At 33.5% G+C, this 25521-nt stretch overlaps 1 protein-coding gene across 1 annotated transcript; it reads left to right on the top strand.

Annotated features, from left to right (window-relative positions):
- Positions 1-19543: 19543 nt before the first annotated feature.
- On the top strand, positions 19544-23145 carry LOC131050681 (peroxidase 50-like). Its single transcript, XM_059209108.1, has 4 exons — positions 19544-19924; positions 20307-20501; positions 21147-21312; positions 22654-23145. The coding sequence occupies exons 1-4, from the start codon at positions 19709-19711 to the stop codon at positions 23046-23048; spliced, it is 972 nt and encodes a 323-aa protein (XP_059065091.1). The 5' UTR covers positions 19544-19708; the 3' UTR covers positions 23049-23145.
- The last annotated feature ends 2376 nt before the right edge of the window (positions 23146-25521 follow it).

Genomic DNA, 25521 nt, shown 5'->3' with positions numbered 1-25521 from the left:
CTCCTCCTTTGATAAACACATCATGATTCTCTTCCTTTTAAACATATAACCAACCATAAATAGACTACTCCACCAAAGCAACAACATAAACTCATCATTCCAAACAAAAAGATAAGACTATGAAGTCCACCTGATTGATGCAACTCAATGCATATACTTCCCATTAAGAGGGGTAGATACACCTAAATTGTCTCTTAAATAGGAAAATGTATCTACATGAAAAGGCTTAGTGAAAATATCAGCAATTTGTTACGTTGTAGATACATACTCTACCTTCACTTCCTCTGCACTGACTTTTTCTCTCAAGAAATGATGTTTGATTGATACATGTTTAGTCTTTGAATGTTGCACCAAATTCTTTGACATGTTAATAGAATTGGAATTATCACAATATTGATACTAGGCTCATCATAGATAACTCTGATATCCTTCCAAATTTTCTTAATCCAAACTACCTGAGTACAGTTACTAGTAGTAGGAATGTATTCAACTTTAGCAGTAGATAAGGAAACTGAATCTTGTTTCTTACTAGCCTATTACGCCGATTTCTTACCCAAAAAGAATGTGCCACCTGAGTTACTCTTCTGGTCATCAACATTACCAGCCCAATCAGCATCAGTGTAAGCACACAACATGAAATCATCATTCCTCAGATACCACAAACAATAATCCATAGTTCCTTTTAAGTATATGAATATCCTCTTTACAAAAATGACATGACTGTCTTTCCAATCAGCTTGGTATCTAGTAGATATGCAACAACATGCATAATGTCTGGTCTAGTTTGAGTTAAGTATAGTAGTCCACCAACCATAGATCTATACAAAGTCTGATTAGCTTTTGGAGATTCATCATTTTTAAATAATTTGCAATCAGTCACCATAGGAGTTCCAACCGATTTAGAGTCTTCTAGCCCAAACTTCTTTAGCAATTCCTTCACATATTTAGTTTAAGATATAAAAATACCTTTTCCAATCTATGAAATCTGCAAGCGTAAGAAAAATTCCATCTCTCCTACCATAGATATCTCAAATTCTTTTTGCATATCACTGACAAACTTCATGCTCAAGTTATCATCTCCTCCAAAGATAATGCCATGAACATAGACTTCAACAATCAAAATGTTATCATTCTCAATCTTGAAACATATATTACTATCAGCAGTACCTTTATTAAATCCTAATTTAATCAAATAATTATCCAATCTAGCATACCAGGCTCTTGCGACTTGTTTCAATTCATAAAGAGATTTCTTCAATTTGAATACCATGTCTCCATCATCTAATAATGAAAATACATTAGGTTTTTCAATGCAAACATCTTTCTCAAGATCACTATTCAAAAAGGTTGACTTGATATCCATTTGATATACCTTGAAATATTTATAGGTAGCATATGCAAGTAGTAGTCTAACAACTTCAAGTCTAGCTATCTGAGAAAAAGTCTCCTCATAATGAATTCCTTCTTTTTGTGAATATCCTTTGCAAACCAAGCTTTCTTTATTTATGATAACTTCACTAGCTTCATTCAATTTGTTCCTAAATATCCATTTAGTACCAATCACATTGTTTTCTTTAGGTCTAGGGACAAGCTCCCATGTGTTAATCTTTTCAATCTAATTAAATTCTTCTTCCATAGCCCTTATCCAATTTTCATCTTTGCAAGCCTCAACAACATCTTTAGGTTCAACTTTAGAAATCAAGCATAGCTCTTTAGTAGCTATCCTTCTTCTAGTATTCACACCTTTATTTTTATCTCCAATAATCTAATTTTCAGAATGATTCAATCTTACATACCTCAAAGTTTTATGATTATTCTGATTTTCAAGTTCTTGCACCTCTTCACTAGTAGAAACAACATCTAGATTAGCAATCTCTACCAGATCATTCTACTTCAATTCTTCAGTTTAAATAGCAATTAGAACAACATGCTAACCATCATCATATTTGCATGCTCTGATCTCTTTTCCACAGTTCTCATCAACCTTCACATTTGTACTTTACACTATATTTATCAATCTCTTATTATAGCACCGGTAAGATTTTCTCTTTTTTGAATATCCCAAGAAAATTCCTTCATCACTTCTTGCATCAAACTTTCCTATATCATTATCTCTCTTGATATAACACTTGCTTCCAAATATTTTGAAACATCTCGCAATACGAAAATGACCAAACCATAGCTCATAAGGATTCCTACCGATATCACCTTGTATATGTACCCAGTTGAATGTGTAAATAGCAGTGCTAACAATTTCTCTCCAATAAATCTTCAGAACATTCGCTTCAATCAACATAGTCCTTGAAGCATCTAAGATAATTATGTTCTTCCTTTCAAACACTCCATTCTAATGTGGGGTTATAGGAGCAGATAAATGTCTTTTGATCCCATGCTTCTCACAAAATGAATCAAACTCACCGAAACAAAATTCTCCTCCTCTATCAGATCTCAAACATTTCACCTTCATTCCTATCTCAGTTTAAACCTTTTCTCTGAATATCTTGAATTTATCCAATGCTTCTGATTTCTCCTTCAAAAAGACAACCCACATCATCTTGGAATAATCATCATTTAGTAGCATAAAGTATCTGTCACCCTATACACTTCTAATATTTGTAGGTCCACATAGATCAGTATGCACAAGATCTCACAATCCATCAGATGTATATTGCTTTCTCTTGAAAGAAATTCTTATTTTTTAACCCATTTGACATTCTTTACATACCATATTAGTAGGCATAACAATTTTAGGCAGATCTCTAATAGCTTGTGTGGAACTGACCTCAATCATTAAGTCAAAATAAACATGACACATTCTCCTATGCCACAACCAAATTTTGTCAATCTGAGCAATCAAGCAACTTTTATCACCAACATTTAAATGAAAGATATTACCTTCAGTCTTAGTTCCAGATATAATCTATATACCGGAGGCATTTAGGATCTTGCATTTTCCATTCTTGAATTTTAAATAATAACCTTTGTCAACCATCTATCCAACACTTTAAAGATTATGCTTCAACATATAGGACAACATCAGTGTTATGCTTACCATCAAAGGAAATAGAACTTCTACCATGGATCACACAGGCTTTGTCATCTCCAAATATTACTATTCCACCATCATACCTTTCCATACTCACAAATTTACTTTTATCACCGGTCATATGATGTGAACAATAGCTATCAATCACCCATTCATCTTTCTCTTCAACTTTAGTAGATAAATCTCTCTCCTCAATAGTGCATCATGTGGAATCAACAGGTACCAATCCATCTTCTTTTATAGCAAAAAACACAACTTCATCCCCTTCTGATTCTTCATCTGTAACACCTTCATTAGTAGCATAATAACAGTTCTTCCAATGCTTGTAAGGCTTATTATACTTCTCATGCTTCTCATATATATCATTCCTATCATGCTTGTCAAATTTGCCATGCCTATCATATTTAGACATTCTCTCTGAGCATCTAGAAATAAAATGTCTTATCTTATTGCAAGAGAAACCTTTCAGACGAAATTTTCTAATATACTTACCAGCTCCCTTAGGCAATCTTTAGGCAATCAATACTTCAAGCTCATCCAATTCTCTTTCTTTCTCTTCCATCTCTCTTCTCTCTCTTTCATAATTGGATTTTCTGCATTCATCAATCATACTTCTTCTTTCCAGATATAAATGCTCTAAATGTTGTCTTAGACTTTCCATGTGATTCACCATATTTGCTTAGTTCAAATGCAACAATGTTTCCAAACAACACATCTCTTGTGACAATAGTCACACTTTCGATCTCATCAATTGCAGCTACCTTATCTTTGTAAGAAGGATACAATGATCTCAACACCTTATCAACAATTTCATCTTCTTCAAGGGTTCCACTGATACATATGATACCTAGGACAAGTTCATTCACCTTAGCTATCAAGGTGTTTATGTTCTCATACTTCCCTTTCAAACTTTGTAGCTTAGCAAATTTGACTTGTTTATCTCCTTCATACTGGGTTTCAAGCTTCTCCTAGATCTCATGTGTTGTCTGAAGTCCGATTACATTAATCATCTCCGAATCAATTAGGGAACTCAACAATGCTTCCTTAGCAATAGTGTTATTTCCAACTTCCTTGATCACATCAATAGTAACTGGTCCATTCTGAGGAACAAAATAGGCATTCTTTGTAATCTTCCTATAATCTTCTACAAGACATCTCAAGTGCAACTCCATCCGGTTCTTCCATATAGCATAGTTACTTCAATCTAGCATAGTTACTTCCATTAAATCTTGGACTCTCCTTCTTAAAGATAACACCTCCATTTTCCATCACAGATCTCCTCAAATGGTTAACCTTCTTTTAGAGGATCTAGCTCTAATACCAATTGACGGCAACAATAATGAAGGAAAACTTAGAGGGGGGGTGAATCAGTTTTCACAGGATCTACAAACTCAACCACAAATAAAAATCTGATAAACTGTAGCAACAACAAAGATAAGAAAATTGACAACACAACACACAACACCAAGATTTTGAGCTGGAAAACATAGTTAAGGGAAAAACCACGATAGGAACCTACCCACAATAAAATGATACTCTTCAGTAGTATGTGAAAATATTACAATGAGGAATGCAAAAACATTCAGGTATAATGCCTAGAGCTTACAACTCAAAATACAATAACCCAGAAGGCTACAACCCTCAAGGAAGTCTCACTTACTTACAACATGATTTGGACTATAATTTGGAATGAATGAACCACAATAATAGCAGTTGCTAATGCCTGATGATAGTTTTGGTTAAGCACATATGTCTACTCTGCGCCTTGATCTCTCCTCAATACACCGCACCGAAAGATGAATCCCTTTGTTTGCACATACACCACTCTCTTATAATGAAAACACAAACTCGACACCTAAATTTCATGACTATATCACCTATTTATATAATTCATCAACCTTGACAACAAGATCAGCTAAACCCTTAACTCACAATTACAAAATTACATCACACGATGCAAAGATCGACCACAAGACCAATAATATGATATACATGATATAATATGGACCTAAATCAAATGCTCAAAAATGCAACACCATCGGAAATCATGCCAAGATTAACCGCAACATGCTACACCACCAAGAATACCGCATAACATGAAGAACATCATTGGTTCAACAAAATCTCCAAAAAATTGCACAACAATCAATGTGGGTCATCAAAAAAATAGGACAAAATACGTAAACACCAACAAGCACGTTAGAATCATTAGTGACAACTACACCAACACCACTTTTCAAATCTTTATCGATCAACATTTGAAACTCAAGAACACTCAAATAGTAGCAACTGTCACAAAGAAAGATAACTTGCAAAGAACCAAATCATGAATCATCTGAAATTAAGATACACATGAACATCCCAAACTGTCTCCCAAAATCTCAACTCAATATATGATTACACCAGAATATACCAAAGGAAATACTGAACTCTACAAAGCACTGATAAAAAAATCAAACTACAAATCAGATCATATGATATGATCAATTAAGCTTCTCGGATCACTAAAACCAATACAAAATGATATAATGATACTAGAATACCTCATACACCGAACCATGATCCCAATAAACCAATCTGCAATCATCAGAGCAATAAATCACAGGAATATGTTGACATCAATGACAACAACATATCCAAGAAACAACAATGTCCAATATTACCCATGTGTACAACAATAGCATTCATTCCTACACACACATCCTTTATTGTGTGAACCAATATGCAAAATGTTAATGTCATCTAGGGTAAGAATGGGCCTAATCTTATCGATAAATATAAATATGTGCCACCTTCTACCACTATCCCATTTGTTTCTCAAAATAACCATCAATCATTTCCACCCCTAACATACCATATGTTCCACATACCTACCATAATGTCCCTTCCAACCTACTATCAAATTAAAAAATTTCACAAGCCATTTCACCTAGTTTTTTTTTCATAAACCAGTTGTTGAAAAATGTGTCATCATTACAATAACAATTGGCAACCTTAATCCAAATTAAATACCAACCAACTCTTCCATCATATTGCATAAGTATCTCACTTTCATACACAATTCTTAAGGCTCCCAACCCACAACACATAAAGGTAGCATGTTTTGAGAAATACAATAGGAATAGTTATCATGATACTCATGTTGCCATTTATTGCTTTATTCAGCGATTATTTTTTGGCTTGGTTTTGTTCTTTGCCTTGTAATTTAATTAACATTTTTTTTTAGTTGGCTAATCAATTTTTGTGCAACATTTTTAAAATAAAAATGGGCCACAAGTTACATTAACTAATTTGGTCCATTTCAAACAAGGTTTTAAAGAGAAAGTGATTGATTTCATAGGTAGATTTCAAACATTGTATTGAGAAATTTCTTATTTTCTTCATAATGTTTATGTTCAAATATTTGTACCTAAAAATTTACAACTGCATATTAGAGATGAGATTTTATTCATGAAATTGTCATCATTCACATACTTGTGCACAATTTTTTGTGATTATCAATTTTCAATAAGTCAGTTTAAAGGATCATCATTTATAAATCTAGTTGACAACTCTAAATAGGCTCTAACTTACCAACTATTTACAAAATGAAAAAATAAATCATTTAGATAAAAATTATTTCTTCTAGTATTGTTAAAACTCAAGTTCCAACTACAAAACCTTGCATTCTAGCTCACTTTTACCCCAGAACAAAGAATCACAACTTCAAACAATTTTTTGAGTCCTTACATTCTATTATGTTTCAATTGTTATACAGATTGATTAAACTCCCCCCATACATCCGGTAGAGACTTTAAAAATGTATCTCCTTTATTTCATACAAATGCCTTTTGTCGATATCATCGTACTCCTGGACATGCTCTTGAGGAATTTATTCATCTAAGACATGACTTGTACAAGATCACATTAAATTAAATATCATATAAGTGAATTTTGTGGACGATAAAGAGAATAAATCCATAGCACCTCCTAATCAAAATTAATTTTTTTTACTAGATGTTTTCAATCTCATCCAAAAATGCTTTTGATTCTAATGCTAATTATATACACAATGATGGACAACACAACCAAGATGAACATCTAATAGAATTCATTGACCTTTTCTTAAACAAGAGAAACCTATGACAAAGCTTGGACCTAGTATTACCTTTACCCACAATGATAATGAAATTCATGTACTTGATGTATGACTATACATAACTACTAGAGTTGATGAAAATTCCACAAGTGCGGTTTTCATTGATCTAGTATGTATGGTTAATTTTGTTATCAAATAATTCTTTTATATGTATGAGCTACAAACAAAATGATAGATATGAATTCTTGATTAAATTGCATGATAGTTTCACTTGTCCCAACATTATATCTACATCCCTTCAAGTTAAAATTGGGCATTAAAGCTCAGATTCTCTATTTAACTTTATCCCTACCTTAGTCTAATTCAATGTGAATTTGTGTCATCCTTGGCTTACTTCCATTAAATTAGACCCCTATATTGTACATAAGTATTTGAAGTTCCCTTTTGAATGATAGGTGCATACTATATTACATAATGGGTTCTGACCCTTGTCTAGACATAGAAAATTTATGCTTGACTACTTTTGGCCACAACAACCTCAACCTATTTGATCTACAGAAGACTTTTTGTTCCTTTCCAACCAAAATTTTAAACCCAAGAGAATAGATGTGTTATCCTTAGGTAGTTCCTTGGGATCCACTCAAATTTCTACCCCTAATGATCCTATGATTTCTATCGATACATAAGAAACTCTTCCTACACCATAGGTAACAAGAAAACCACATCATAGACTAACAATGCTTCTTCTTCCTAGACTATCTATTGTGTATTATATACTTCCACCTCTTGCATTCTATAAAGGAAAATAAGGTAAGAACCCAACACAATTAGGGACCTCCTCCTAGTATCTCTTGATTTTCAGAGGTTAATTCTTTTTCTCCTATTCCTGGAAAAGGGGAAATAGAAGAACTAATGTTGAGTGAATTCCTAACTCCTTTTATAAAAGCTTCAAACTAAAACTGAAAAAGTCAATGAAAAATAACACTATCAAAGATATATGCCAAGGCTCATGATCTTATAAAAAGAAGTGATTTATCTCTTAATCATTTGAATATTGATTTAACCCCACCTCCTAAACCTTCCTTACTTTTACTCACTCTAAAGATGAGCCCTACCTATACCAACCCCAACAAAAATATTAAGTTTTTTATTATAATGGACTATTCTCCTCCTATTAAATCAATTGTTGTGATAAATTTAGATGAAATGGTTGAAATTATTGAAAAATGATTCTAAATTATCCTTGATATTTTTCAAAGCATGAAGTTTAGCTACACGTGACACTCATAGTGATCCTTAATTAGGGAATGGTCCATGTTTGTAACTAGAAATATCTCCATGTACTATACTATTTTGATTGTCATTAGAATATTTCCCACAATCTCTTTATAACTATGAGAACTATTAAGAAGTAAATGATTTCTAGATTACCTTATTGGTGCAGTGCCTATTTGTTCTTGAGTATTCTCTTCTATGTGATTTGATTCCCCATGATGTTCTTCTTGGTACATGTATTTTCCTTGTCAAGTTCTCTATGGATAACTTTGAGGTTCCATTGGTACAAGGATACAAAGAGGTCAATCGTATTGTGATATCAATCAACATGTTGTAATGTTATATCACAAATGTTCTTTTATGTTATCTTTTGGGGACAATACAAGGTATTGAAGCCTTTTGGTCTCTTCCATGTTGACCCAAAAAGACCCTTTGTACCTTGTTATGCAATCTTCCTCCTTTGTACTCATAATTCCTCTTTGTTTAAGGGATATGGTTAGTTCGAAATAAACATAAATTTATATATTATTTGTCCCAAATATGCTGATCCCTTATGTGATCTTGTTTTATATGTGATATCACCTTGGATTGCCTATGTTTGGGGGAATTTCATTTTTTCAACATGCTTTCTTTTGAATTTACAGTACCTTGAAGGAAAATTATCCTAGTTGGTGTATTCAACTACTTTTAAATGGGGGCATACATTCTACTTTCTATTCCACTTTGTGTACATATCACAAGATTGGTTGTACACTTTGATCACACACCATAAACTTGTTTGTGCTATTGCAACATCCTTTTGTGGTTTCATATCCAAGATTTCCCAACAAAAATAAATTTTTGATTGGCCTTGTAATTTCAATTCATGTGAAGCTCACCTAGAGTATCACAACTTGCTAGTCCTCATGAGACCTTCGCCTTACGCATGAGAAACCTAACATAGTATAACTTGCTATTCTTGCGACTCATAATTATTTAAGAATATTACTAGTACTAGAGGCCATGCACTATGCCTTTGTAACATGACTCCTTTTAAAAGTTTGAGAATCTTACTAGTTCTATATGTCATGACTTTTCTTTTGATATGGCTCCTAGAAATAATATGAGGATCTTACTATTCCTAGACACCATAACTTCATGCTCTTCATGATCCATGTTGTTACCAATGATAATCATATTCTCACAGGTGTGTACAAAAAGTTGAGTCCACTTTTTGGCCAAAAAGTGGAAGTGTTTTCCCTACTTTTAAGAAGTCCTATCAATTAACCTAAACATTTGAATCACTCAATGAATGAATATTGAAAAGAGTCAATACTATAAAATGTAGTGCTCAAAATCTAGTTTCCAGATATATAATTTATTTTAATACCCAAATGATACAAATTAAGTTTCAATAGGCATTTCTAAAACCTATAGTTTAAAAGTAACTTTTTCAGGACCATACCATGCCCTATACAAGCATAATTTGACCTAAATGAAAGTATTTTTCTTAAACCTTTTGCAAAAAATATTTTTAACACAATCACCTTTGATGAGGATATATTTTTTGTAATTTTTTTTTGTTCATTTTTTATTGGGCATAATTATTGTTTTAAAAAATCCTTGTGCATGACACAAAAAATTTCACCTAAACTTATCATTTTTTTATTCTTTTTAGTGCATAAAATTGTCTCTAGTTTGATGCAATATAAAAAAAATTCAAAATAATTAGAAACAAAAAATTTATTAAAAAAATGAGAAACCCTGTTATTTAAGTTTATGGACCTCTTTCATTAGAAATTGTTTTAAAAATTTATAAAAAAAACCAATTTTTAAAATATACATTTTTGGAATCTATATAGTCTCTTTTATAATGAATTTTAATTTCTTCAAAAAGTTATGCAAAAAGGGTCTTCAAGTATATATCAAAAGTCAATATTTTTAAATGGACACTAACATGGCCTTCAAGTTGGAGATCAAACCAGATCCAAGGCTAAGGGTCAACTCCCTAAGCCTTTTTCCAAAGTGAAATATAAAGCAAAAATCAATGCTAGTATTCAACTTTTTAAAAATGGGATTCCATTTCATAAACCAGATCCCATTTCTTTTTATATTGTTTTCTTTTATTGTAAATGACTTATATATACATGAAATGTAACATTTAACTATAATTAGTATTTCAATAGGTTTTTTTCCTACATATTGAAATGTGATTTGTACTTTAAGTTGTATTTCATGTATATATTGATGAGAGTGGTTTCAGATCTCTATGAGTTATAATGCAAGCTCCTATCAACATTTTATTTCTCTCTATATTACTCTCTATATCCAACACAAACCTAGAACAATCTCTATCCATGTCACTCTTCCGTTATCCCTTCTCTACGTCTCTCTATCTCAGTCTCTCCCAAAATCTAGACCTATCTCTTTAACTCTCTCTCACATCCTTAATTCTCTACACATTGTCTCCTATCTCTCTATACACCTCCCCTCACTCCCTCCCTACCTTAATTCTCTACACATTGTCTCCTATCTCTCTATACACCTTCTCCTCTCTCCCTCTTTCTATCCATCTATCTCCCCACTCACTCTCTCTTTATAAAGTAGAGAGGGAAGGAGGAAGAGGTATGTAGAGTGAGTGAGAGGGGACATAAAGAGAGTGATTGGATACATAGATGGATAGAAATAGAGGGAGAGGAGAGATAGAAGTAAGTAGAGAGAGATGGATATGTAGAGAGGGGGAGAGTGGGAGGCGTGGAGAGGTATCGAGAGAGAGGGTGGTAGGGAGAAGGAGGGAGAGTGGAAGAGAGATGTATGTAGAGAGAGATAAGTTGACAAGGAAGGAGAGAAAAGTATGTAGAGAGATAGAGAGGTATATGTAGAGAAATAGAGGTAGGTAGGGAGTTAAGGGAAGTGTGTAGAGAGAGATGAAACAAAGAGTAGAGATTTAAGGATATGAGAGAGAGGTAGAGAGACAAGTCTAGATTTTGGGAGAGAGAGAGGAGAGAGTAAGATAGGGAGGTAAAGAGGGGAAGGAGGGAGGGATGTAGGAGTAGATATGTAGATAGAAGGAGGGAGGGGTAGGTAGAGAGAGTGAGGAGAGATAAAGAGAGTGTTTGGGGAGATAGATGGATAAAAAGAGATGGAGAGGGAAGATAGAAGTAGAGAGAGATGGATAGGTAGAGAGGGGGGGTGGGAAGGTGATGCAGGATCATCCCTGGTCTATGAGAAATCTTGCATCAACCAAAAATATCTCCTTTTAGTTTAGTTCTTTTTTAGTTCTATGTGCAATTTTTTGTGTTCCTACCAGTACATTTTGATGGTGGCTTTATTTTCATTTTAGATCATATTTTTGGTTTACAAGTGGGTTTATGTGCTTAATTCTAGATTTTTAGTCCATTTGGATTCTCTTTTGACAAGATATTGCTTCCAGTTTGACTGTTTCTAGGTTTTAGGGCAGTTTTGGGCTTACCGGTTGGAGATTCATCTTATCCAGAGTGGTTTCTTGAAGTTTGGATCTATTTTGGGTCGGTCTTAATATTCTTAAGTCCTTGGCCAACCTTCTTGTTGATCCGCACTTCTTAGTAGTTCTTTTCCGGAGAGTTTCCTTTCATTTTTGGGGCCGACCTATTTACATGTTTCATTTTTCTTGCATTGATAAATGTAATCTTTTGTGGCCAACCTGGATATGTTCTAGAGGGTATATATAGGGTATTATGTAATCATTTGTAGGATAGTAGAGATCGGATTAAGGATTTAGATTCATGATTAGAGATTTGGTTGACTCTGAGAGTTCCAGATGGATTGTTTGTGGCATGTTAGCCTGTATGTAACCGATTGACAACTAGATATTCTATGATGGCTGTATGATGATAACCAGTTGGTTACCAAAGGTTCTAAGACAATAATATGATATGTTTCTATAATCTTTCTATGTTTTTTTATTTCTTTCGTTGTGTTACTCTAGCTGCATAAACCAGTCAGTTCTCTTTTCAGGATTCACTGATTATGGCTCCATCAATTAGTATCAGAGCTGGTTATGAACCTGTTGGTGGAAGATTTTTTTGCGAACCTTGAGCCATTCATTTGGGTGGATAGATCACTGATTGTAGGCAGGCTATGAGTGTGTTCAATAGATTACCAAGTGAGAGGCAATTGTAACTGGTATTCAAATCATGGAGTTGAGGAATTTCAATAGAGCGGAGGAGGAGATGTCGCCTAGAAGGATGAACCCCTAGAGGATAGAGCAGATGATGGGGGATTTCAAGAATGAGATGAGGAACAAGATCCAGAATGCATTGGTTGGTTTACAAAGGAATTCGGAGTCTGGGGAAGAATATGAAAAAGGTGGAGAAGAGCTTGAGGCAAAAGAGGCTGAAGGACTGGAAGATGGAAGAGAGGAAATATTTCTGAGAGTAGTGGTGCAAGCGAGTAAATTTCATAAAGTGAGGGTTTCAAACTTTTTTAGAACGCTGAACCCAAGGATTTGATTGATTGGATTAGAGAGTTGGAGGATTACTTTGAGTTTGAGGATGTCAAGGACCCACAAAGAGTCTAGTTGGCACAGACTAGTTTAAAAGGGCATGCTCGCTTATGGTGGAAATAATTAAAGAGAGAAAGAGTGGAGAATGGTGAAATGAAGATCACTCAGTGGAGACAGATAGTTGCAATATTGAAGCACAAGTTCATACCGGGAGACTATGAGTTGAAATTGTTCAAGAAGTTGCACAACCTAAAATAGAGAAACATGACTATGAAAGAGTATACTAAGGAATTCTACAAGGTGATGATCATATCTTGACATAGAAAGATGGATAGAGAAAAGGTGGTGACGTACATAAATGGACTTGCATTTAACATTCAAGATGAGATGATTATGTTGAGGGTTTCCATAGTTGAAGAATGTTACCAGTATGCTTTGAATGCTGAGGAGAAGGTGAGAAGAAGACAACTAAATAACCCTAGAGGGAAGGAGATATTCAAGAGGTAGATGAGTACAAAGAAGAAGAATGTTGAAGAAGAATCAAAACCTAATTGGAGTAAAGAACCAGATCAGAAAACATAGAGAAAAGGAAATAACACAAAATTTCTTGGCAAATGTTACAAGTGCAGAGAAATCGAACATAGATTTTATGAATGTAAGCAGGGAATGGAAAGAAAATGTGTGTCAAATGAGGAATCGGAACTGACTGTGCACCGGAGAAAGGAGAATTCCTTATGTTCAAAAGAGTGATGATGGAGCAGAGCAGTGAAGATACCAAACTTACTTAGAGAAAGAGTCTTTTTGGAACTATGTGCAAATCAAGTGGTAAGTGTTGCAAGGTTATTGTGGATAGTGGAAGTATCGATAATTTGGTATGTGAGGAGATGGTAGTGAAGCTTGGATTGAAGATTCTTGAGAACCCTTATTCTTACAACGTAAGTTGGTTATAAGATAATCAAAATTTATAAGTAAAGGAGTAGTGTTTGGTGAATTTTAATATTGGACCTTTTAGGGATGAGGTCCTGTGTCACTTTATATCTATGAGTGCTTGTCATGTCTTATTGGGAAGACCTTGGAAATTTTATAGAGGAGATATTTATGACTGTAGAATAAACCTAATCACTATTGAGAAGGATGGGCCGAAGTTCACATTGGCTTCTTTGAAGGAGAAAGAGAAGGAGGTGACAAATTTGAGTCTTGGAAGAAGTGGCAGTACTGAGAAACTGGTTGCAGAGGTTATACCAGAAGGTGGCATGGGTTTACAAAAGGATATGATAGATAAGCTTGATAGACAGATAGAACCGGATGACAAGAAGTTTATGGTGACAAACCAGATGAAGTCTTATGGCAAAAATAAATCAGAGTTGTAGAAGAAAGAGAGTAGTAAGAAGAGACAATGTGGAGATCTAAACAAAAGGAGAGAAATAAAGAGATTCGGGAGTTAGAGAATCTGGTTGAGGTTCTAGAGGAGTTAAGGAGCTTTGCAGATAAGGAAGATATTTGGATCAGAAATGAGCATGGAATCTATATCCTGAATCCTTTTCAGTGTTCATGAGTTGCCTCTCATGGAACGTCTCTTTCTACCTAGGGTGTCTGATGCAAGAGCATCCCCGGTCTATTAGAAATCTTGCATCAACCAAAAATATTTCCTTTCAGTTTAGTTCTTGTTTAGTTCTATATGCAATCTTTTGTGTTCCTACTGGTATGTTTCGGTGGTGTCTTGTTTTTATTGCAGATCGTATTTTTGGTTTCTAGGCTGGTTTATATGCTTAATTCCATATTTTCAGTCTATTTGGATTCTTTTCCGACAACATATTACTTCCGGTTTGACCGTTTCTTGGTTTTGGGGTAGTTTTGGGCTTATCGGTTGGAGATTCTTCTTTTCCAAAAAAATTTCTTAGCATGTGGATCTATTTTGGGTCTTTATTAATATTCCCAAGTTCTTGGCCAACCTTCTTGGTGGTTCTTTTCCGGAGAATTTCCTTTCATTCTTGGGGCCGACCTATTAAAAGTTTCATTTTTCCTACATTGGTAAATGTAATCTTTTGTAGCCAACCTGGATATCTTATGGAGTGTATATATATGGTATTATGTAATCATTTATAGGATAGTAGAGATCATAATAAGGATTTAGATTCGTGATTAGAGATCTAGTTGACTCTGAGAGTTTCGAATGGGTTGTTTCTGGCATGTTAGCCTTTATGTAACTGATTGACTACCGAATATTCTATGATGATTGTATGATGATAACCAATTGGTTACTAGAGGTTCTAAGACAATAATATGATATGTTTGTGTAATATTTCTATGTTTTATTGTTTCTTTCATTGTGTTACTCTTGTTGCATAAGCCGATCAGTTCTATTTTGAGGATTCACCAATTATGCCTACATCAGAAGGAGGGAGGGGTGGAGAGATAGAGATGGTGATAGAGAGAGATGGAGATAGAGATAGGAAAATTAGGAGGGAGAAAGAGAGGGTGGGAGAGATATAGATATAGAGAAAGATAATTTGGTAGGGAGAGAAAGGTATGTAAGAGAGAGAGGTATATTTAGAGAAATAGAGGAAGGTATAGAGTGAGGCAAGTTATGTAGAGAGATAGGAGAAAGAGAGTAGAGAGATAAGGATGTGAGAGAGAGGTTTTTATTTTGGGAGAGAGAGGAGAGTGTGAGATAGAGAGGTAAAGAGGGCATATAGATGAGATAAAATTAGAGGAGGGAGAGAGAGGTAGATAGAGACGATGAGAGGGGAGATAAATAAATTGATAGGTAGATAGATGGATAGAAAGAGAAGGAGAGGGGAAATATAAATAAGTAGAGATAGATGGATAGGTAGAGAGTGAGAGAGTGAGAAGGACATGAGCTAGAGAGGGTGAGAGAGAGAGAGGGTGGTCCGAGGGAGAAAGATAAAGAACGTGGAAGAGAGATATATGTACAAAAAGATAAATTCATAGGGAGGGAAAGAAAGGTATGTATAAAGAGATAGAAAGGTATTTGAAGAGAAACAGAGGTAGGTAGAGAGTGAGGGGTGGAGTGCACAATGAGGAGACAAAATGTAAAGAGTTAAGGATATGAGGGAGAGGTAGAGAGATAAGTCTAGATTTTAGGAGAGAAAAGAGAGAGTTAGATAGAGAGGTAAAGAAGGAGAATTGGTTTGAGAGAGAGAGGGTGAGAGGGAGAATGAAAGAGAGAGTGGAAGAGAGATATAAGTAGAGAAATATAAGTTGGTAGGGAGGGAGAGAAGCTATGAAGAGAGAGGTGAAGAGGTACATATAGAGAAATATTGGTAGGTAGGGAGTGAGGGGAGGTGTGTAGAGAGAGGAGAAAAAGAGTAGAGAATTGAGGATGAGAGAGGTAGAGAGACAGGTCTAGATTTTGGTAGAGAGAGGAGATAGTAAGATAGAGAGGTAGAGAGGGGATAGAAGGGAGATAAAAATAGAGAAAGAAAGAGGGAGGGGTGGAGAGAGATTTAGAGAAAGGTATGCAGAGAGAGATAGTCAAGTATATGTAGATAAATAAAGGTAGCTAGAGAGTGAGGGGATGTGTCTAGAGACAAGAAATAAAGAGTAAATAGTTAAGAATATGAGAGAGAGGTAAAGATATAGGTACAAATTTTGGGATAGAGAGGAGACAGAGGGGAGATAAAAGTAGAGAGGGAAGGAGGGAGGGGTGGAGAGGTAGAAATGGAGAGACAAAGATCTTGGGTGGAAGAGAGATGTACATAGAGAAAGATAACTTACTAGGGAGGGTGAGAAAGATATGTAAAGATAGATAAAGAAGTATATTTAGAGAAATAAAGGTAGGTGGGGAGTGAGGGGAGGTTTGTATAGAAAGAAGAGATAGAGAGTAGAGAGTTAAGGATGTGTGTGTATGTGTGTGTGTGTGTGTGTGTGTGTGTGTGTGTGTGTGAGAGAGAGAGAGAGAGAGAGAGAGAGAGAGAGAGAGAGAGAGAGAGAGAGAGAGAGAGAGAGAGAGAGAGAGAGAGAGAGAGAGAGAGAGAGAGAGAGAGAGATAGGTTTCGATTTTGGGAGAGAGAGGAGAGAGTGAGATGGAGAGGTAGAGAGGGGATAAAGAAAGAGTGATATAGAGAGATATGGGTCTAGATCTCAAGGAATATAAATAGAGTGAGATAAAGAGAGTGAGAAAATGTTGATAGGAGCCTGCTAATTATTGAAATTTGTCTTTTTGAAAATTTATAAGATCTTCTAAAATCTAGAATTTGTAAATTTTAACTCCTAGAGATTTGAAATCACTCTCAAAGATCATGTCAATATATACATGCAATATAAAATTGAAGTATAAGAAAGGAAAAACAAGTATTGAAATGTGACTTATAATTAAATGTTATATTTCATGTATAAATAAGTAATTTTCAATATAAAAAAAACAAACAATATAAAAGAAATGGGATCTTGTTTTATTTTTGAAATGGGATCCCATTTTGTTTTTGAAATGGGATCCCATTTCAAATTTAACTCAAGACCCTAAAGCATAATGGAATCCCATTTTATTCAACACATTTTTTGTGTTTTAGGCTAAGTCCAAAACTTCCACTCTTAGTGAACTCAAATTTGTGCATTTACCCTCACTTTGTATTTTACTTTTATCTTGATATTGTAGATTGAAAAAATATTATGTCTTCGGGGCTGCCACCTTTCCAAGCTTAGTGTTTTCTTGTCTCTTCAATGCCTTGATGAGAGCCTATTTGGTTTCTCTGAACTTTGGAATATATAAATAATATGCATATACATGTAAACATATATGTAGCACATATGAGAAGAAGATATAAATAAGACAGAATATATTTAATGAAAAAAATTAGTGTGCATAATACAGATTTAAAAGTATGATGTATCAAGAGATTGTAGTAGAGATATAAAGGGATGTTGTATTTTAATATAATCAACATGTATTGGATTATATGATTTGATATATGTCTGAATGGTGTATTAGTGAATGATTTACTTTACTTGTGTATGTTAGATTCAAACAACTAAGCTTTGTACATTTTATAATCCTATTTTTTATCCATCAAATAGAATATAACTATAACATCTATAGTAAATAACACTAATTAAGCACATATTTTGTCAAATATGAAGCTAATAATGTTAGAATTTGAAGGCATTTATCAACATTTATTTATCATCCTCAAGTATCGTTTGGAACCCATAATTCCTCTCTCAATCTAAATAATTAGATGAGAAATAAATAGTCGAATTATTTGATTTGGTTCACTTGAAAGAAGAAAAAAATTACATATGTCACTTTAAGACATTTTTAATGATGTTTTCATATCTTATAAATATTTCAAGGGGTTGACCTATGAGAGGGATTCCTCCTTATGAGATGATGACAACCTTTTGTAACTATTTTGAATACCACCAATCATCATAAATAAAAAAGGAGACAATAAGACAAAGGTCATCTAATAAAATAGTAAAGAAGAACTACACATTTTGTAAGATTGAAGTTAGATGTAAAAGACAAATCTACGAAATGTGTATGCTTGACATAGAAATACATACTTGACCTCTAACAAACTATAGATTATATGTAATATTTTAAGCATATCTCTAATAAACAAAGTACATTTTTTAGCTATAATAACTTAAGGTTCCTAATTCTCATCCAAAACATATATTGTTTATCAATGAACTAAATGTCTCTATCCAATATATTCACATTAAAAATATTAACATTTAATTTAAAATATACATTAGCATACCAACGTATCTTGATTAATAATCTAACATTCATTTTAATTATAAATTAATACACAAACCTATTTAGATTATTAATATATATATTTATATATCTAAATCATAAACACTTATTTAGTTTACTTAATAATTTTAAAGAATCCAATTTTCTATTTAGAATAATAAATATAAAATATAAGTACTTCAAGCTCCAAATAAATACAGTTGACTTTTCACATAGGCGTGGAGCACCAACATGTCTCCCTCATATAAAATCTATTAATTATATTTTGTTTAAAGATTCTTGCACATAATTTATACAAAGAAGAACACGTACACGTTTGTATATAGGATATAAATCGATTGCACCAGGCCAATTTATTAATCTAACGAACATAGCAGCTACTTCATATATAAATTGAATTAGCTGGCATTGATTGATTACAAGTCGATATAGATTATCAGTATGATCCGTTCTCTCTGCTGCAGCACCATCTCATTGGCAAATAATTGTAAATTAAGAATATTTTACAAGTGCCTAATTATTATTAATTTGTCAAACGAAATTTTTTAATTTTTCTATTCATATTTCAATGTATTTATGATGCTTCTTCCAATTTTTTAAGCGTTGAATGTTAGCATCTTGATAGGAAGCATGATAGACAATGTGCACACGGTATTTGTGCATGGAATCAGTTGTAGATAGACACTAATTTTGGTTGTATGGATAGAGAAAACAATCATAAGTTAGGAGTACCGGTATTGCAGCTTTGTTGTTATCTATTTTTTTATGAAGTTGATCATCTCTTTCGATAGCAATAGCAAAAGAATCAATTCGTGCTACTTACTGTGATTCTTATACCTACTAGGGCAGGCATTTCCTCGAACGGGCAAAACCTCTGAGTCTTCAGTTTATGCTATCTTTATAAATTAAATTCAACCAACCGAAGAGCATATGACCGACAGAGAGAGGAGATTGGGAAGAGAGAGAGCTTGTGGGTCGTTTCAGCATATGACCGACTGCTAGTGATAAGTTGCCTTTGACAGTTGTCTTGAAAGAAGTTTGAGATCCAGTTAGTATGCCCTTAAAGGTTATGGACTTCAATACAATTTCTTTCTAGGAATCAGTTAGTAAGTACTGTTAACTATGGGTGGAAAGTTGAGCCTGGGCTTGTTCGTATTGTTGGGGGTGTTCATTTTTAAAGGTTCAGCTCAATCAAGCCTGCTTAGTACTAATTTTTATGCCAATTCCTGTCCCAAGGTTGAGGCTATTGTAAAAAATGTTGTTAGTTTGAAATTTAATCAGACATTTGTTACTGTTCCTGGGACGCTGAGGCTTTTTTTTCATGACTGCTTCGTTGAGGTAAGCACATTTCTTCATCTTCCAGACAATTGTGTGTCCCTGGAAGTCCAAATTTTCATTTTGTAAGGCATGATTTAAATTATTGTAGCTTGTAATAGAGTTGATTTAAGTAAGATACATATTAAGCAACATATTAAGCTAAGAGAATGTTTGTCAATTCTGAGTGTTTAACACTTTTCAGTTTAGAAGTGTATTCTTAATGTGACCACACACCTTAAGTAACATATTAAACATACAAATGTCAGTGTAACACTTTTAAGCCTAGAAATATAAGCTTGCATTGCATTGTATAAATCTGTGCTTGATTAACATCTTGTGCCACAGTATGAATCTCATGAATTTAGTAATGCCAAATAATTTGTTACATTTTTGTGTGTGACAGGGATGTGACGCCTCTGTGATTATCCAATCTACTGCGAACAATACGGCGGAGAAAGACTTTCCAGACAACTTGTCCCTTGCTGGGGATGGATTTGATACTGTAATCAAAGCGAAGCAAGCTGTAGAGAACGTATGTCCTAATATCGTGTCATGTGCTGATATCCTAGCCATTGCTACCAGAGATGTTATACGACTGGTGAGTAATGCTTAGAACTATGTAAAAATAGAATCCTAAGGAGTTTTTCATGTTGGATAAATTTGAATTACCTATTAACACACCAATAGAACCATGTACGATTTGTGTCTATGTAGTCATGGACATGGAATGTGATAACTGGTGCATTAACATTCACATAGGATGGATTTGAATTAATTTAGGAAGTGTCAATATATTATATAGAGTTCAACAGAACTTCCTAGCCAAAGACTACCCATGACAGGCTTATGTTTCTGGTCTCTGGCTTTTATGTAACTTCATATACCCTTCTAAGGCCTTGTATGCTTTTGCGTTAATCTAGATCTTGCTTTTCATTATCTGTCACTAGCATGCTTTAGCCAAATTACCTGCTGGATTCAAACATTCTTTCTTGCATATGCACTTGTCTTAAATTGCTGCTACCAAAAACATTTGATATAGCCATATGCTTAACGTCATATTGATTTCAATTGCTGCTACCATAGAAATCATTAGGACACTATGCTTTACGTTATAAATGCTAGTGCAGTTGAAGAATCAAACCTGTTTCCTTAAAAGCATTTGATTATCTGTTTTGCATATTTATTAGTGCCTTCAATACCTGACTGCTTAAAGTACAAAATTTTTCTTTCGTGTTATATCCAGGCGGGAGGCCCAGCTTATAGCGTGGAGTTGGGGAGAAGAGATGGACTCATATCTCAAGCATCCAGAGTCGGTGGAAACCTGCCCAAGTCTTCATTCAATCTCGATCAGTTGCTCTCTCTCTTCAACAACAAGAGCTTATCTCTGATAGATCTGATTTCTTTATCTGGTAGCGAATTATTCCAGCTTTTAGCAATCGTATTCATATTTAGTTCTAGTTCTAACTATCTTGGATCCAGATAGGGGAATCTTGGTGCCAGTAAAGTTTTTATTTGATGTTCCCTGTGGAAAATGAAGGAAATAATCCTAATTCGCTAATTCACATTTAGAGAAACTTCAACATATTTCATTTTGCTAAGATTGCACATCGAGAAACAATTTAAGCGACTTCAAGTCAAAATTTGCATAATCTTAAGGACTAGATAGTTGTTTTCCCTTCTTTATTATAACTTTCATAGTTCTTACCATCTTAGATTTCGGAGTCATTGTTGAAGGAGAATATTAATAAGTAAACATTTATCTCAAATCAATACAATCATTTCCATATTTAATAGGGAGCATAGGTTTTAGGTTAAAAACTCTGTAGTTCAGGGTAAGGATTTGTGGTATTCATTTTGTCAAAGTTATATAGGATATAATTTCAACATCATCTTTCATGATGTTGAAATTTTACACTTAAAAGGTTTAATCTGTAATGAAATTACTCAAAACCATTCAAATTCATCAATAAACTTTCGATTTGATGTTCTTGTAACAAATAAATGAAACAATCTTAATTCTGTTTCTTTTAAAAAATATGTCTTCATTTATTACATCTTATTTCTAAATTCAAGTGATTAAAATTTGTTTGAAACAACATTTAAGATCAACATTTCCAATCACATTCTATGATACATCAATTCATTTCATTTTATTTAATGACACATCAAGAAGCAATTTAACAAACACCAAGACAAAACTTATAACACTAAAATTGTCTACCTTCCATCTTTATTATCTCCATAATTTAGTATCTTATACACTACTAGCTCTTGTGCAGTCCAATAAACTAGAAAGACAAATTTCAAATCCCTTGTGATTTTCAGTTTGTCCTTTTTTTTCTTGAAAGTTAGTCTTGGCTCTATAGAAATTATCTTTTTGTGTCCTAAAAATATCAACCAAAATCAACGAATTTGATAAAGTGTTAATTAGGCTGTAACGAAATTCCACAAACTTCATTAGGTAGTTTCTTTCGTTTCTAAATGTTGAGGTAAAATTAAATTTTGCATGCCCCAATCTAATCAGTTCTAATCAGTAGGCCTGGTATGAGGCTCAAAATCAACTCACCCAGAGGCAATAGTCAGATCCATGACTTCTCTACAATCTAAATGAGTTAGGTATACTTCATATCCTATTACAAAAGGGTGCCAAACACAATAACAAGCGGGGCTATATTATAGAATAAAGAATTCTATACATATAATTTGGTCTAAACATGTTTTACTAATATCATTTTTTTCTTTATTTTCAGCGGCACACACAGTAGGGTTTTCTCACTGCAATCAATTTTCGAGCAGAATTTATAGCACTCCAATTGACCCCACTCTGAATCCTACTTATGCGAGTCAACTACAAGGAATGTGTCCAAAAAATGTGGATCCTACCATTGCTATTAATATGGACCCTACAACTCCTAATATATTTGACAATGTCTACTACCAAAATCTCCTAAATGGTAAGGGCCTTTTCACTTCTGATGAGGTATTATTCACAGACGGACGGTCCAAACAAACTGTTCAACTCTATGCAAAGAATGTCTCTGCATTTAATCAAGGCTTCATAAATGCAATCACAAATATGGGTCGGATTGGTGTTAAGGTGGGAAATCAAGGACAAATTAGAAAAGATTGCAGCGCTTTCAATTAGTAAGGCTGATTCTTAGATTTCTCAATCAATTTAATAGTTGAAATAAATGTGTCTTAAATTCAAGGCGTTTGCAGATCAGAACTAAGAATGCAGATTTTGGAAATCACGCATTTATTGTAATGTATGTTTATTTCCTTTGGATGGAAAGGTAGACTGTGCATGGTGAAAGAAGAATAAGCCAATTCCTGGAAGCAGGGCAGGCTTGTGTTGCTTCTCCTTTCATTTAATTAATCGAGTTATAAGTACCAAGATTTTAAATACAAATAAAGAAGGATGTATTTATTTATAACTATGATTTTTATTGTAGTTTATCTAATAAGTTCTTTTAGCTAGATTTTACCATCAAATAGTTGGATTGTTCTTAATAAATGGAAGTTACAAATCTATAATTTTATTATTTGATAGTTAAATATTCTACTGTAAATAATATTGATATTATTTTTTAATATATTTGGAACTGTGTCTCAATCTTATATCTTAAGGTTAAGAATATATATCTACATAATATATCTTAAGGTTAAGAATATATATCTATATAATTTTTGAGTTATAGAACATAATATTAGAATTTTCAAAGGTCATTTCATGCTAAATGATGTTTGTTGCAAATTTATTATCCTTGAGCCCATCAACAACCACCTGTTAAAGAGAAGCCCATTGAAGATCTTCTTCTGATCCATATTCCTCTTCCTCCCTCTTGCACAACAACAATAATTAATGTTTTGATAGTGAAGTTATTTCGATAGGTAAGTTTGAGTTCTGAATTGAGAGGGAATTTTGAAAAGGACAGCAACAAACAAAAGGAAGAATTTAAAGGATGAGAAGACAAATTAACACTTACTGTATTAATGATTAGATCAGAAATAGAGAAATTACACATTCAACCATAGAACATTGATCACTGCAAAATGATTTAAATAAAAATTACTTTGAATTGTGCAGACAATTGTATTACTGAATAACTGTTAATGGCTTGATGTATATGAAACACACGAAATAAGAATTAATTAAACTTTATTTAACAACATTCAAAAGCTATTATCTATATAACTAAATAAAGGAGACTAAACTCCATGCAATAGTCTACATGACTCAACACACTTTTACATGGCTCAAAATAAGAACGAATGAAAAGATAAGTTTTATTACTAATAAAAAAAAAAGTAAATTGAATTTCAACTACAATGTAAAAATAGAAAACAAACTAAACATTATTGCACATACATACAATTTATTATGCAAAAAAAATCAAGAAAATTCAATTGTCATTGTCAAGATAATGCATGCATGTATTCAATCTACCCTTGGATGAGCAATACGGATGAGTCTCGACTAGTTCTCCAACTCAATAAAAATGGATCTAGGAAGTGATTTGGTGAATATGTCAGCAACTTGCTTAGATGTAGGGAAAAATTGCAATTCTACTTGCCCTAATTAAACTAAATTATGAATGAAATAGTGGTGGATCTTAATGTGTCTGGCTCTTGCATGAAACATTATATTTTTGGTCATTGCAATAGTGCTTCTATTATAAGAAAAAAAAATCGATTGGATATTCTTGAACCAAATGAAGATCCTTTGAGATCTATTGAATCCAATTTTCTTGGCAACTTCTTGTTGTTGTAATGTATTCTACTTCTATGGAAGAGACAGACACAATTACTTATCTTTTACTACTCTATGAAATAGCTCTAGATTAAAATGAGAAAACATAATCAAGGGTGGATTTTTTATCATCTATTGAACTAGCCCAATTACAGTATATGTGTAACCAACTACTCATTAGGAGAATAATGAATCCTTAAATTTTGTGTACCACCTTCATACCTTAGGATTCTTTTTTGTAGTTTCCTAATGAGTTTCATGTCAATCCCACATGAATCAAGAGATGAGTCTCACATCATACATAATATCTAGTCTAGTAGTAGTGAGGTATGAGACTCCCAACCAAAGTATTATATAAGGTTGCATCTACCTTGGAACTTCCATCTTCCATGGTTAATTTTTCATCAAGGGCTACAAGGGTGGAAATGGAGTGTATGACAACATTTTAAATCTCTTCAATAGATAAACAGAAAATGTAGATTGAGAAACAGATATACCTTTAGATTGTTTTTGCACTTGCACATCAAGAAAATAATGCATGAGCTCTTGATCGACTATCTTAATTTCATGCCTCATTTCAACTTGAAATTTCTCCATGAGAGTTATGCTATTACCTATATAAATAAGACCATCAAGATTAAGAAAAAATATGAGAATATCATTACCAAGATGTTGGATATATGGGATTGGCACAAATGGACTTTGGTGGAATCCCTTCTTCAAGAAATAATTGTCAATCAAATGCATGCCATGCACAAGGAGCTTGCTTCAATGCATAGAGTTATTTCTTCAACTTGTAAACAAACTATTTTTCCTATAATTTCATAGCTTATAGGATACTCTACATAAAATTCCTCGTCAATATAAT

This window comes from Cryptomeria japonica, chromosome 7, assembly GCF_030272615.1.
Source record: "Cryptomeria japonica chromosome 7, Sugi_1.0, whole genome shotgun sequence".
Taxonomy (NCBI): domain Eukaryota; kingdom Viridiplantae; phylum Streptophyta; class Pinopsida; order Cupressales; family Cupressaceae; genus Cryptomeria; species Cryptomeria japonica.
Note: the sequence above shows the minus strand (reverse complement) of the source record. Positions and strands in the feature narration are given on the sequence as shown.